This window comes from Balaenoptera borealis (genome assembly GCF_965194805.1).
Source record: "Balaenoptera borealis genome assembly, chromosome: 3".
NCBI lineage: Eukaryota > Metazoa > Chordata > Mammalia > Artiodactyla > Balaenopteridae > Balaenoptera > Balaenoptera borealis.
In genome coordinates, this window is record NC_138866.1 from 154,597,498 (window position 1) to 154,614,201 (window position 16,704).

The following is a 16,704-nucleotide window of genomic DNA, read 5'->3' on the forward strand; positions in this document are numbered from 1 at the left end:
CATTTTGAGTTAATTTTTGTGAATGGTGTAAGATTTTTCATTCTTTTGTATGTGGCTGTCCAGTTTTCCCAGCATCATTTATTGAAGAAACTGTCCTTTCCCCATTGTGTATTCTTGCCTGCTTTGTTGTAAATTCATTGATCATATATGTGTGGGTTTATTTCTGGGACATCTATTTGGTTGCATTGATTTATGTGTCTGTTTTTATGCCAGTACCATACTGTTGTGATTATATAGCTTTGTAATGTGGTTTGAAATCAGGGAGTGATTTCAGCTTTGTCCTTTCTCAAGATTGCTCTGGCTGTTTGGGTTCTTTTGTGGTCCATACAAATTTTAGGAATGTTCTGTTTCTGTGAAAAATGCCATTGGAATTTTGACAGGGATTGCAGTAAATCTATAGAATGCTTCAGGTAATATGGACATTCTAATCCATGATAATCCATGAGCACAGAATATCTTTTCATTTATTTGTGTCTTCCCCAGTTTCTTTCATCGATGTCATGTAGTTTTCAGTGTACAGGTCTTTCATCTCCTTGGTTAAATTTATTCCTAGGCATTTTATTCTCTCTGATGCTTTGTAAATTGGATAGTTTTCTTAATTTGCCTTTCTGATAGTTTGTTATTAGTATATAGAAACACAACAGCTTTTTGTATATTGATTTTCTACCCTGTGACTTTACTGAATTCATTTTATTAGTTCTAACGGATTTTTGGTGGAGTCTTTCAGGTTTTCTATATATAAAATCATGTTGTCTGCTAATAGTGACAGTTTTACCTCCTCCTTTCCAGTTTGGATGCCTTTTATTTCTTTTTCTTGACTAATTACTCTGGCTAGGCTTTCCAATACTTTGTTGAATAAAGTGGTAAGAGTGGGCATCCTTATCTTATTCCTGATCTTAGTTGAAAAACTTTAAGCTTTTCACCATTGAGTATGATGTTAGGTGTCATATATGGCAAGTCATATATGACTTTTATTATGGAGATATACATTCTGTCTATACACTTTGTTGAGAGTGTTTATCATAAATGGATGTTAAATTTTGTCACATGCTTTTTCTGTATCTTTTGAGATGATCATATGATTTTTATCCATCATTTTGTCAGTGTGGTGTATCATATTGATTTGTGGATGTTGAACCATCCTTGCATCCCTGGGATAAATCCCCCTTGACTTTGATGTATGATCTTTTAAATGTATTGTTGAATTCAGTTTGCTAATATTTAATTGAGGATTTTTGTATGTATGTTCATCAGGGATATTGGCATGTAATTTTCTTTTTGCGGTATCTTTTTCTAGTTTTCATATCAGGATAATGCTGGCCTTGTAAACTGAGTTTGGATGTGTTTCCTTCTCTTCAATTTTCTGGAAAGTTTTGAGAAGAATAGGTATTAAGTCTTCTTTAAATGTTTGGTAGACTTAAGCAGTGAAGCCTCTGGTCCTGGGCTTTTTTTGGTTGTTGTTGAGAGGTTTTTGATTACTGATTCCATATCCCTATTAGTAATTGGTCTATTCAGATTTAGTTCATGATTCAGTCTTGGAAGATTATATGTTTCTAGGAATTTTTCCATTTGTTCTCAGTTGTCCAACTTGTTGCTGTACAATTTTTTTTTAAAGGCTTGAGAGCTGACATTTATTTTTTATTATTTAAAAAATTATTTATTTATTTGGTTGTGCCGGGTCTTAGTTGTGGCAGGTGGGCTCCTTAGTTGTGGCTTGCAGTCTCCTTAGTTGCAGCTTGTCGACTCCTTAGTTGGAGCACATGGGCTCCTTAGTTGTGGCATGTGAACTCTTAGTTGCAGCATGCATGTGGGATCTAGTTCCCTGATCAGGGATTGAACCTGGGCCCCCTGCATTGGGAGCTTGGAGTCTTAACCACTGCACCACCAGGGAAGTCCAGTAGCTCTATAATTGTTCATAGTAACCTCTTATGATCCTTTGTATTTCTGTGGTATCAGTTGTAACATCTCTTTCATTTCTGATTTTATTTATTGATTCCTCTTTTTTTTCTTGGTGAGTTTAGCTAAAGGTTTGTCAGTTTTGTTTATCTTTTCAAAGAACCAGTTTTATTGATCTTTTCTGTGTCTTTTTAGTCTCTATTTATTTCCACTCTGATCTTTGTTATTTCCTTTCTTCTACTAACTTTGGGATTTGTTTTTTCTTTTTCTAGTTCCTTTAGGTGTAAAGCGAGATTGTTTGAGATATCTTGTTTAGTTCATTTAGTCTAATGTGTCATTTAAAGCCAGTTGTTCCTTATTGATTTTGTCTGGATGACCTGTCCATTATGTAAGTGGGGAAGTCTCTTACTATTATTGTGTGGCTGTCAATTTCTCTCTTTAGTTCTGTTAATATTTGCTCTGTATATTTAGGTGCTCCTATGTCGGGCACATAAATATTTACAAATTTTGTATCCTCTTGTTGGACTGACCACTTTACCATTATGTAATGCCCTTTGTCTTCTATTACAGTCTTTGTTTTAAAGTATTTTATCAGATATAAGTATAGGTTCCAGTCTATTTTAAATTGATAGCAGCTTAAATTTGAACACATTCTAAAACTTCCCTACCCACTACATTTTATGTTTTTGATGTCACATTTTATGTTTTTTTAATTTTGTGTATTCCTTAACTAATTGTTATAGTTATGGTCATTTTTACTACTGTTGTCTTTTCACCTTCCTGCTAGCTTTATAAGTGATCAATTCACTACGTTTTCTATATATTTACCTTTACCAGTGATATTTATACTTTCATATGTTTTTGTTACTATTTAGTGCCCTTTCTTTTAAGCTTAAAGAAGTCCCTTTAACATTTATTGTAAGGCTGATTTAGTGGTGATGAACTAATTTAGCTTTTGCTTTTTTGGAAATTCTTTCTCTCTCTTAGTTCTGTTCCTTCCTTTCTTTCTTTCTTTCTTTCTTTCTTTCTTCCTTTCTTCCTTTCTTTCTTTCTTTCTTTCTTTCTTTCTATCCATCTATTTATTTATTTATGGCTGCGTTGGGTTGTCATTGCTGCGCGCAGACTTTCTCTAGTTGTGGCGAGGGGGGCTACTCTTTGATGTAGTGCGTGGGCTTCTCACTGTGGTGGCTTCTCCTGTTGCGCAGCATGGTCTCTAGGCGTGCGGGCTTCAGTAGTTGTGGCACATGGGCTCAGTATTTGTGGCTCGCAGGCTCCAGAGCGCAGGCTCAGTAGTTGTGGCACATGGGCTTAGTTGCTCCATGGCATGTGGGATCTTCCCAGACCAGGGCTCGAACCCGTGTCCCCTGCATTGGCAGGTGGATTCTTAACCACTGCACCACCAGGGAAGTCTCTCTCTCTCTTAATTCTGAGTAATAACCTTGCTAAGTAGAATATTCTTAGTTGGAAGTTTCTTCCTTTGAACACTTTAAATATATCATGCACTCCCTTCTGCCCTGTAAAGTTTCTACTGAAAAATATGCTGATAGTCTTATGCAGATTCCCTTATAGGTAACAAGTCGTTTTCCTCTTGCTGCATTTAAGTTTCTCTCTTTATCTTTAACTTTTGACATTTTAATTATAACGTGTCCTGGTGTGGATCTCTTTGGCTTCATCTTCTTTGGAGCTCTCTGGGATTCCTGGACCTGGATGTCTCTTTCCTTCCCCAAGTTAGGGAAGCTTTCAGCCATTATTTCTTTCTTTTTTTAAAAAATAAATTTATTTATTTATTTATTTTTGGCTGCATTGGGTCCTCGTTGCTGCATGTGGGCTTTCTTTAGTTGCAGTGAGTGGAGGCTACTCTTTGTTGCGGTGCGCAGGCTTCTCAGCACAGTGGCTTCTCTTGTTGTGGAGCACGGGCTCTAGGCGCACGGGCTTCAGTAGTTGTGGCACGCAGGCTCAGTAGTTGGGACTCACAGGCTTTGTTGCTCTGTGACATGTGGGATCTTCCTGGACCAGGGATCGAACCTGTGTCCCCTGCATTGGCAGGTGGATTCTTAATAGTTTTTTTTTTTTGTTTGTTTGTTTACAATTATTTATTTATTTATTTTTAGCTATGTTGGGTCTTTGTTTCTGTGCGAGGGCTTTCTCTAGTTGCGGCAAGCGGGGGCCACTCTTCATTGCGGTACGCGGGCCTCTCACTATTGCAACCTCTCTTGTTGCGGAGAACAGGCTCCAGACGCGCAGGCTCAGTAATTGTGGCTCATGGGCCTAGTTGCTCCGCGGCATGTGGGATCTTCCTGGACCAGGGCTCGAACCCGTGTCCCCTGCATTGGCAGGCAGATTCTCAACCACTGCGCCACCACGGAAGCCCTGGCAGGTGGATTCTTAACCACTGCACCACCAGGGAAGTCCCGCCATTATTTCTTAAAATAAGTTTTCTGTCCCTTTCTCCTCTCCTTCTGGGACGCCTGTAATTTGAATGTTATCTGCTTGATGTTGTCCCACAGGTCCCTTAAACTATCTTCCCTTTTTTAAAATTACTTTTTCTTTTTGCTTTTCTGTTTGGGTGAGTTCCACTGCCCTGTCTTCCTGCTCACAGAGCCTTTCTTTGCTTCATCTAGTCTCTGTTGAACCCCTCTAATGTATTTTTTAGTTAAGTTATTGTGTTCTTTGGCTTTGTGACTTCTGCCTGGTACTTTCTTATAGTTTCTATCTCTTTGTTGAAGTTCTCACTGTGTTCATCCATTGTTTTTTTAAGTTTGGTAAGAATATTTATGACCATGGCTTTGAATTCTTCATCAAGTAAATTATTTGTTTCTATTTCATTAAAGTTTCTCCGTGAGTTTTTATCTTGCTCTTTTGTTTTGAACATACTGCTCTGTTTCCTCATTTTGCTTGAATCTCTGTGTTTGTTCATGTATTCAGTGAAACAGCTACCTCTTCCAGTCTTGAAGGAGTGGCCTGTGTAGGGGATGAATCTTGTCCTTCAACCTTGTCCTAGAATTGTCTCTTGAATCTTTGTGGTTGTCTAAGCAGCCTGATTTATCCACGACAGGTCCTGGTCATTGAGGGTGTGCTGAGACCTGCCAGCATTCCAGAGAGAGGGATCTCAGTCAGCACCAGGTTTTAGGCTGATTAGAAGCCAGACTCTCAGGTTGCAGCTTTTAAAGTATGCAAATATGTACAGTCCTGTGGGATTGCAATTATAAACCCATAAATCTTCTGGCCTCCAGACCAGGTGATCTGGGGTTGTCCTTTGGGTGACAGTTGCAGAAACTGGGGCTCCAGATGAGTGAGTGTATAAGCTTATTCTGGGAGGTACTGGCACGCGGCACTAAGGCCTAGACAGAGCACCAGGCTTGTGTCCCCACCCTGTGCTCCTTGAGAGCACCTCTGGAACCTCTAGCATGTGGCAAACCTGAGTCCTGCCCTCAGGCTGAAGCTTCAGGACAGGTACATAGGACCTTTTCACAGGGAGACTGGGGGTGTGTTTTAGTCTGCTGTCTGTGTGGTGCTCTGGGGAGGTAGCCTGCCAGGAACTGTCTCCCAGATTTTTACAGCCCCATGGGACTCAGGGATGCAAGGCCCCCTGGCCACCAGAGCCAGATGATCAAGGAGAGTCACCTGTGTCGTCAGTGCGTGGTTGCCGGCTTTAGTGGGGCAGCTGAAGAGTGCAGGGGATGGGTATTCAGGTCTTTTTCGGAGGGAATTGTTCCATATGTGGCTGTAGATTTGGTGTGTCCTTGGGAGGAGGTGAGTTCAGGATCTTCCTATGCTGCCCTCTTGGACCTTCTTGTGGTCTTTATATTTGAAATAATTGTTACTGTTGTCTACCCCCAGGATATCTTTCCCCATCCTGGACTACAGAAGCAATGATGCAAACAAATGTTTTACATTTCATCTGCTGGAGGATTATGTTTTGAAATATTAGTTATCCTTTCATTTTTTTGATCCTGTTGTTACATAGAAATTTAGAAACTGAAAGAACACCTTAATTTACATTCTTTGACTGTGTGGGTGAGGGAAGAAGAAACTGTTCGGTTTATATTATATTTTTAGGTTGTTAAACTCCCTTTCTTTTTTTTTGGTAATGTGATGAGATTAACATTTATCAGCAGCTTAGAATTCCTGAGGCAGCAGCAGCAACAGATAAACTAAGCAGGAGATTGTCCGTCTCAGGGTGCCAGGGGTCAGCCTTGGCGCTGCTCCCTCTGAACAAGCCAGTTAGGGGGTTGTCAAGGTCAGTGGTCCTCCCTTCTTAGGAAACTAACTATTAAGGGTGCCTGTGACCAGAGCCTTACACTCTGCTTTGGGGTATTAGGACACCAGTCTCTCCCCCACTTTCCAGGGAGTCCTTGAAGTCGGGGCCCAGCCTTATTTACCTGTCTGCATCTGGAACCCCTTTGGGTCCTTGTCCTGCATCAGAGGGAGTGGACATCTGTCACAGTGGATGCCCATAGTCTTTTCAGCACCTCCTGGACATTTTCACCATCCCCTACCTTGTGAATCCTACCTTCCACACTGACTTCCTCTCCCATGAGACGCCAAACACGTGTGACTGAGGAGGGCACCCAGGAAGCCTCAGGCAAGGTGGCATCTGCATGGAGCATGCAGGGGCAGGGGCAGGGACGTTGGGGGCACCGCCCCGCCCCAGCACGGTGGAGGCAGGGTGGCATCGGATCAGCAAATCTGGCTCTCGGGTTCTGGAAGCTCAGCCCGAGTCGAATTCTTCACTCTTCCTGAAGGTGCTGTGAGACTTCTCACACCCACCAATAAACCCTATCCCACCTCAACCAAACTGAGTGGTTTTGTGCATGGTCATGGGTCAGAAACATGGGCTCAAAGATTATCTAATTGGGAGTCCCCTTTATGAAGAAGAACATAAAATTATGCAAACAAAACTAAGTACAAAGGTGAATATTTAATGAGAAAAAAATAAGAAATCACAAGAAAGTAAAAATTCAAACCTCAAACATCACAGCATTCTGAAAAATAACATAATTTAAAAAATTAATTTTATGCCCTAACATACCTCTAGGTTACTTCATTGCCATATATATATATATATTTTTTTTTACAGTAACTTTGTAATGGCATTTTCTGTAGAGAGAATCGAAAGAGAAATGAAGCTTTCCTTTAGCACTATTGATTAAAATTTGATTTTCTTATTGATAGTTTAGAAAAGTTATTTTCATCTTTACAACTGGTCATTAATGAAATGGCATGTAAAATTCTGGATTATTTCCAATTTGAGGAAATCTTTATCAAGTACCTGTCATATGTGAGCTGTGAGATTACAAGGCATTTCAAGTTTTCTTGTGCAATGGACAATCTGAAATATTCTTTCAGTTGATAGCATTCATTATGCAGTTAGTCAATATTTTCTTGTCACTTGCCAGGTGAGTTGACACAGTGCACAGTAAGCAAATTTTTGGAAGACATTCCTATACCAGATGACTTCAGTAATTTAATTATATACCAAAGCCACTCTGAATCACATAAATATATCCCATAAAACTCAGACTTAATATATCCTCAGCTCACTTCCTCTTCAGATCTGTAACCACCCCAAAATGTCCATAGGCACCCCCAAAACCCAATAAGAGGGGACATATAATGGAGGGGAAATCAGAGTGGAGACAGAGACTGCTTGGAGCCAATTACAGTTAAAATCCCTTAGTCCTGAAAATTTTATAAAACGTGCAACCATGTGAACATGGCTAGGATCCCTTCTAGGGATCCTAGAAGGTCCCATGCTGGTGGGGGATCTGGATATGCAGGGTGACTGGCATTGCCTCAGTGTCCAATAATAATAATAGTAGTAATAATAATAATAATAAAATAAAGCTATTTAGTCTCAGATTTGTGTAAGGGCCAAGTCACAAAAAGCTAATTAGTATCCTGAAATCCTCAGTAAATTGTCTTAACATTTTCATGGGCTTTACACCATTGTACTGCATCCTAACTCCACAATAGAATTAGAATCGTTCTGTCTTGTACATTCGACTCAGAAGTAAAGCAGTATAATGTGCTCTTGGAGATTTGCAAAGTATTTGGAGGGTAGACTTTTTTTTTTTATTGAAGTATAGTTGATGTACAATGTGTTAAGTTTCAGGTGTACAGCACAGTGCTTCCGTTATACACATACACACGCACGCACACACACACGCACACACACACAGATATACTTTTTCAGATTCTTTTCCCTTATAGGTTATTACAAGATAGTTAGTATAGTCCCCTGTGCTGTATAGTAGGTCCCTGTTGGTTATCTATCTTATATATAGGAGTGTGTATCTGTCAATCCCAAACTCCTAATTTATCCCCCCTTATTTTCAAAACAGAAATAGACTTCGAGACATAGAAAACAAACTTATGGTTACCAAAGGGGAAAGGAGGGTAGGGTAGCCTCTTTGTATTGTGGTAAATCAGCTTAGGTTCCTGATCCTAGGTAAATGAAGGAAAATTTTCACCTAAAAATGCACGTTGTCCAGGAATATGGCATATACACACTTCCTCTATTTCTCTCAGTACAATTAAAACACTGGACCTTATATATTAAAGCAATATAAGAAGGCTCTGATTGGAACTTCCCTGGTGGCGCAGTGGTTAAGAATCCACCTGCCAATGCAGGGGACACAGGATCAATCCCTGGTCTGGGAAGATCCCACATGCCACGGAGCAACTAAGCCTGTGCATCACAACTACTGAAGACCACGTGCCTAGAGCCCATGCTCCACAACAAGAGAAGCCACCGCAATGAGAAGCCCATGCACTGCAATGAAGAGTAGCCCCCGCTCGCTGCAACTAGAGAAAGCCCGCGTGCAGCAACGAAGACCCAACACAGCCAAAAATAAAAGAAATAAAGAAGGCTCTGATAAACTGAGAGAAGGCGGCAGACTGGCTAGGCACCTCAGGACCCAAGGAACTACATGGGGATGAGTTCCCTGAGTATTCTTTTTGCCTCACATAGCCCAGACTTAGAGCTGAAGAGGCAGGCAAAACACTAATACACACAAACAAAAGAAGTCCCTACAGAAGCTTGCTATCTCTAGCCAAAGGGCCAGGAAGACAGAAAACGCTTAGTCAGTAACTGCTGTACTTCAGCCAGACACCCCAGAAAAACCGTGGCACTATCCCTACCCATGCAAGTAGGTGAGCCTCGCTTTCCACCCTCACCAGGCTGTGTAGCAGGGTATCCCAGCTTCCCTGATGGAACAATGTCAGAGAAGGCTGAGCAGGGGGCCGGGACTTTAATCCACGCCAGGCAGTTATGAGGCACCACACATCCCGACCTCTGGTGTCAGTAGAGGCCATGTGAGGACAGCAGGGAAGCACCCCAGAATTGCCATCCCGGCCACCAGCCACAAGGGGTCCTTCCCCTCCTTCATGTCAGTGGAGGCCAAGTGAGGAATCTGGGCGTTGATCCCCTTGGCAGTAACAAAGCAGTGCCTTCTGTTCGCCTGCCAGAGTGGTATCATGGAACCAGCTCAAACAGAAGGTTTAATAGTATCCAGTCTCATAACATCATATCCAAATGTCCTAGTTCTAATCAAAAAGCACTTGTTATATACCAAGGACCTGGAAAATTTCAACTTGAATGAAAAAGACAATCAATACATGTTAACACTGAGTTGACAGAGATGTTAGAATTATCTAACAATAATTTTAAGGCAGTCTTGATAAAAATGCTTCAATGAATTATGAACAGATTTGAAACAAATGAAAAATAGAAAGTCTCAGAAAAGAAATGGAAGATCTCAGGAAAGAAATAAAAGATATATAGATGAAAAATGCAACTTTTAGAACTGAAAAATATGGTAATGGAAATAAAAAGCTCACTGGGTGACCCCAACAGCAGAATGGAGAGGAAGGAAGAATCAGTGAACTTGAAGGTGGAGCAGTAAAAATCACCCAGTCTAAACTAGAGAGACAAAATAGACTTAAAAAAAAATGATCAGAGTATCAGGGACCCGTGGGACTATAACAAAAGAACTAAGATTTGTGTCATTGGAGCCCCAGAAAGAGGGGAAAAGGGCAGGATTTGAATAAATAATAGCTGAAAACACCTCAAATTTGGCAAAAGAAATAAACCTACAGATTCAAGAAGCTGAATGAATTCCAAACAGGATGAATCTAATGAAATCATGCCAAGATTTTAAATATTTATATATTTATAATTATAATATTTAACATTATATATTTATATTTAATATAAATTTATAATTTTCTATCAATATATTTATAAATATTTATAATATTTATATATATTACATCATAATCAAATATATGAAAACCAAAGAGAAAGGAAAAATCTTGAAAGCAGCAAGAGAGAAACAAAATTTCACCTATAGGGAAAAAATCAATTCAAATGACAGCAAATTTCTCTTTAGAAACCATGGAGGTCAGAAGGAAGTGGCACAACACTTTCTGATGCTGAAAAAGAACTGTCCACCGAGAATTCTGTATCCAGAGAAAATGTTCTTCAGGAATGAAGGAGGAAATCAAGTCTTTCTCAGATGAAGAAAATCTAAGAGAATTTGTTGTCAGCAGGCCTACTCTAAAAGAATGGCTAAAGGAATATCTATAACAGGAAGAAAATTATAACAGAAGGAATCCTGAAACATCAGGAATAAAGAAAGAACAATGGAATGAGTCAAGATAAGCTTAAATATAATACATTTTGCTTCACCTCTTGAGTTTTCTAAGTTATGCTTGAGAGTTGAAATAAAAATTATAACATTGATGAAGTTCTACATGTATGTAGAAGACATAAATTTAAGACAATTACAGTACTATAAACAGTAGGAGGAAAAGGGATGTAAGGGAAGATAAGATTTCTATGCTTCATTCAAAATGGTAAAATGTTGACATCAGTAGATTGATAAGTTATGTATATATGATTTACAGGCACTAAAAAAGGTATACAAAGAGATTCGCTCAAAATCACTATAAATCAAAATGGAATTCTAAAAAAACATTCAAGTAACCCACAGGAGAACAGGAAAAAGAAAACAGAGAAACCAAAAGCAGAGGTAACAGAAAACAGAATAAAATGACTGACTTAAACATATCAACAATCACATTAAATGTAAATGATACACATACACTGAGAAAAGGATAGAAATTTGCAAAGTGTATTAGAAAACATGACCCAAATATATGCTAAAATAAATTCACTTCAAATATAATTGTATAGGTAGGTTGAAAGTTAAAGGATAGGGAAGGATATTCCAGACAACATTAATAAGAAGAAAGCACAAGTAGCTATATTAATATCAAATAAAATAGACTTCAAAGAGAAAATTATTAAAGACAGGGAAATTATGGTGATAAAAGGGTCAGTCCACCAAAAAGTCATAGCAAATTAAACGTGAATGCACCAGACAGCAGAGCTGTAAAAATGTGTGAAGCAAAACCTGATAGAACTGAAAGGGGAAATAGACAAACTTACAATTATAGTTGGAGACTTCAGCATCCGTATTTCAACAATTGACAGGACAACTATAGAGGAAATTAGGAAAGATATGGAGGAACTCAGCAACACCATCAATCACTGACTGTAAGTTTCTTTTTCTTTTCTTTGGCCACACCATGCTGGCAAGTAGGATCTTAGTTCCCCAACCAGGGATCGAAGCCTTGCCCCCTGCATTGGAAGTGTGGAGTCTTAACCACCGCGCCACCAGGGAAGTCCCGAAACCATCAGTCAACAGGACCTCATCAACACTTATAGAGCTTACCACCCAGCAACAGCAGAGTACATACTCTTCCAGCGCCCACAGAACATATACCAACATAGATCATATCCTGGCGCATTACAATAAACACTCAGCAAATTTAGAAGAATTGAAATCATACCAAGTATTTTTTCCTTCCATAGTGGAATCAAACTAGAAATCAACAACATAAAGAAAACAGGAACATCTCTAGACACTTGGAAACTGAACAACATACTTCTAAATAATCCTTGGGTCACAGAAGAAGTTACCATGGAAAATTTTTTTTCAAAGGTTGAACTGAATGAAAATGAAAATACAACATATCAGAATTTGTGGGATGTAGCTAAATAAGTGCTAACAGGTAAATATATAGCACTGAATATTTATATCAGAAAACAGCAAATGTCTCAAGTATATCATCTAAGCTCCCACTTCAGAATCTAGAAAAAGAAGAGCAAAATAAAGCCAAAGCATATAAAAGGAAGGAATAATAAAGATAAGAGCAGAAATCAATGACACTGAAAACAGAAAAAGTATAGAAAAAAGTCAATTAAACAAAAAGCTGTTTCTTTGAAAAGAATAAAATGCATCTCAAAGAATCAATAAAATAGTCAATAAAATGTATCCCCCCAAATCAATAAAAGATCTATAAAATTGACAAACTTAACAAGACTGACGGAATAAAAATGAAAGGGAAGACACAAATTACCAATATCAGGATTCAAACAGTTGATATTGCTACAGATTCTATAGATAAATAGAAAATTTAAAAATATTGCAAACAACTATACACATAACTTTGACAACTAAGATGAAACAGACCAGTTACTTGAAATGTACCAACTACTACCACAATTCACCCAATATTAATTAGGTAATTTGAATAGCCCTATAACTATTAAGGAAATTGAATTTTTAAAGATTAACAATCTTCCATTTTTACAGCAGTTTTAGGTTTACAGAAAAATTGAGCAGGAAGTACAGAGAGTTTCCATTCACTCCTCTCTGCTCCCAGTTTCCCCCATTATTAGCATCTTGCATTAGTGTGATATGTATGTTACAACTGGTGAACCAATAGCAATACATTATTATTGACTAAATCCCATAAGTTACATTAGGGCTCACTCTTTGTGTTATTCAGTTCTATGGGTTTTTTAAGTACACTTCATTTTTAGAGAAGTTTTAGGTTCACTGCAAAATTGATCACAAAGTACAGAGAGTTCCCATTTACCCTCTGCCTGCATACACTTGGTCTCCTCCACTATGAACATCCCACACCAGATGGTACATTTGTTACACTGGCACATTATTATTGTCCAAAGACCATAATTTACATTAAGGTTCACTCTTGGCATTGTACATTACATGGGTTTGGACAAATGTATAATGACATATCCACCATTATAGTATCACATAGAATAGTTTCACTCCCCTAAAAATCATCTGTGCTCTGCCTATTCATCCCTCCCTCCCCACGACCCCTGGCAGCCACTGATCTTTTTACTGTCTCCATAGCTTTGCCTTTTCCAAAATGTCCTATAGTTGGAATCATAACAGTATGTAGCCTTTTCAGATTGGCTTCTTTCACTTAGTAATGTGCATTTACGTTTCCTCCATGTCTTTTCATGACTTGATAGCTCATTTCTTTTTAGTGCTGAATAATATTTTATTATATGAATGTACCCCAATTTACGTATCCATTGACATGATGAAGGATATCTTAGTTGTTTCCAAGTCTTGGCGATTATGAATGAAGCTGCAATAGACATCCATATGCAGGTTTTCGTGTGGACATGTCTTCAATTCATTTGAGGTGTAATTGCTGGAGTGAATGATAAGACTGTTTAGCTTTCTAAGAAATGGCCAAACTGTCTTCCAAAGTGGCTGCAGTATTTTGCATTCCACCAGCAATGAATGAGACTTCCCAATGCTCCACATCCTCATCAGCATTTGGTATTGTCACTGTTTCGGATTATAGGTGTGTATTGGTACCTCATTGTTGTTTTAATTTGAAATTAATGGTATGTGATGTTGAACATCTTTACATATGCTTATTTGCCTAAGTATATCTTCTTTGGTGAGGTGCCTGTTCAGGTTTTCTGCCCCCCTTTGGGCAAACAATTGGATCGTTTTCTTATTGTTGAGTTTTAAGCGTTCTTTGTATATTTTGGATACAATTCCTCTATCAGTTATATGTTTTGCAAATATCTTCTCCTAGTCTGTGGCTTATCATTTTATTCTCTTAATAATGCCATTCACAGATAAGTTCTTTTATTTTAATGAACTCCATCTCATCAATATTTTCATTCACAGTTATGTTTTTGGAGTGATATCTGAAAAGTCATTGCCAGGCTCAAGGTCACAAACATTTTCTCTCATGTTATAGCCTAGAAGTTTCATTGTTTTGTGTCTTAACATTTAGGCCTGAGATAATTTTGAGTTAATTTTTTGAAAGATAAAAAGTCTTTGTCTAGATTCATTTATTTTATTTATTTATTTTTTTGCATGTATGCAGTTTACCTAACACTATTTGTTCAAAAGACTTCCTCCTCCATTTAATTGCCTTTGCTACCCTTTGTCAAAAAGCAACTGACTATATTTGTGTGTATTTATTTCTGAGTTCTCCATTCTCTTCCATTGATCTATTTGTATATTCTTTCACCAATACCATACACTTTGACTACTGTATCTTGATAGTAAATCTTGAAATTGGATCGTGACAGTCCTCTGACTCTGTTCTTTTTCTTCAATATTGTATTGGCTATTCTGGGTCTTTAGCTTTCTGTGTAAACTTTAGAATCAGTTTGTCTGTATTCAGAAAATACCTTGCTAGGATTTAGATTGGAATTGTGTTGAGTCTACACATCAACTACAGTTGGGAAGAATTAACATCTTAACAACATTAAGTCTTCCTATACATGAACATGGAATACCTCTCCACTTATTTATTCTTCTTTTATTCCTTTCATTAAAGATATATAATTTCTCTCATATATATCTTGTACATATTTTGTTAGATTTATGTCTAAGTATTTCATTTTTTGGTGCTAATGTAAATGGTGCTGTTTTTAATTCAAATTCCAATGGTTCATTACTCGTATATAAGAAAGCAATTGATTTTTTTGTATATTAACATTGTGTCTTGAACCTTGCTCAATTGCTTATTGATTCTAGGAGTTTTTGTTTGTTTAACAATTCCCAAGAAGGGGCTTTCCTGGTGGCACAATGGTTAAGAATCTGCCTGCCAATGCAGGGGACATGGGTTTGAGCCCTGGTCCGGGAAGATCCCACATGCTGCGGAGCAACTAAGCCTGTGCGCCACAACTACTGAGCCTGTGCTCTAGAGCCACGAGCCACAACTACTGAAGCCCATGCTCCTAGAGCCCATGCTCCGCAACAAGAGAAGCCACTGCAATGAGAAGCCTGAGCACCGCAACAAAAGAGTAGTCCCCACTCGCCGCAACTAGAGAAAGCCCGCGTGCAGCAACAAAGACCCAAACAACACAGCCAAAAATAAATAAATAAAAATAAATGAATAAATTAATTAATAAAAAAATTATACAACTCTAAAAAGAAGAACTAAAAGTGTCCCTATTTGCAGGTAGTATGATTGTCTATGTAAAATATCCCAAGAAATCTACCCCCCAAATGATAGAACTAATAAGTGCATACTTCAAGGCCACAAGAAGATCAACATACAGAAATCAATTGTATTTCTCTATAATATTAATAAACACGTGGATGTCAACATTTAAAATATAATATCATTGCTAAAAAAAGAAAAAGAAAAACTTATGTGTATATTTAACAAAACTTGTATGGCCAAAAACTACAAAACACTGATAGTAGAATTCAGAGAAGCTCTAGATAAATGGTGAGATATACCTTACTCATGGATTGGAAGACACAATATAGTAAAGATACCAGTTCTCTCCAAATATATCTATTGGTTAAATGCAATTCCTATCAAAATCCCAGGAAGTTTTTGTAGATACATATATTCTAAGATTTATGGAAAGACAACGGAACTAGAAGAACTAAAACAATTTTGAGAAAGAAAAATAAATTGGGAGGAATCAGTCTATCCAATTTCAAGACTTACTATAGCTAAAGGAGTCAAGACCCTGTGGTGTGCGTGGCGGGATAGACACAAAGATCAATGGAACAGGAAAGAGAACCTAGAAATAGACCCACACAAATATGCCCAACTGATTTTTGACAAAGGTGCAAAAGAATTCAATGAAGGGAGGATAACCTTTTCAATAGAAGGTGCTGGAGAAACTACGCATCTGTAGGAAAAAATATGCACCTACCTAAACCTCATACCTTATGAAAAAAAAGTCAAAATAGCTCATATATAAATGTAAAGTATATTTTTTAAAAAATGTGAAGTGTAAAACTATAAATTTTTTAAGAAAAAAATCATAGGAGAAAATCTTTGGGATTTAGAGCTAGGGAAAGAGAGTTTGAACTTAACACCAAAAGCACAATCCATAAAGGAAAAATCAATAGATTTGACTTCATCAAAATTAAAGCCTTTTGTCCTATGAAAGACCTTGTTAAGAGATGAAAGCTTCTGCAGTGGCAGAAAACACTGCAAACCACATAAATAACAAAGAACTAGTATCTGTAATATACAAACAACTTTTGAAACTTAACAGTAAAAAATAAACAATTCAGTTATAAAATGGGCAAAAGACATGAACAGACATTCCACCAAAGGGGGTATACAGGTGGCAGATAAATGTATGAAAAGGTATTCAATATCATTAGTCACTAGGGAAATGCAAGTTGAAACCACAATGAGATATTACTGCACACCTATCAGAATGGTTAAAATGAAAAATAGTGACAACACCAAGTGTTATCAAGGATTCAGAGTAATTGGATCACTTCACTTATATATTGCTGGCAGGAATGTAAATGGAACAGCCACTCTGGAAAACAGTTTGGCAGTTTCTTAAGGAGATAAACAGGCAACTACCATACAACTCAGTAATTGTGTTCCTGGGCAATTATCCTGGAGAAGTCAAGACTTAGGTTCACACAATAACTTGTACAAGAATGTTCATAGCAGCTTTATTCATAA

General features: G+C 37.9%; 1 protein-coding gene across 16 annotated transcripts in view; it reads left to right on the plus strand.

Annotated features, from left to right (window-relative positions):
* TM2D3 (TM2 domain containing 3) overlaps positions 1-16,704 on the plus strand; it is a 190,475-nt gene that overhangs the window by 32,400 nt on the left and 141,371 nt on the right. Inside the window, exon 6 of one of the 16 annotated variants that reach the window (XM_082386109.1) lies at positions 6,218-6,906. The exons of 14 other annotated variants lie outside the window; for them this stretch is intronic. In XM_082386109.1, coding sequence (XP_082242235.1) covers positions 6,218-6,356 — 139 coding nt within the window. In that variant the 3' untranslated portion in view covers positions 6,357-6,906. Of the gene's footprint in view, positions 1-6,217; positions 6,907-16,704 lie in introns of those variants that run through there. One more of the 16 variants, XM_082386101.1, reaches the window with a different exon arrangement.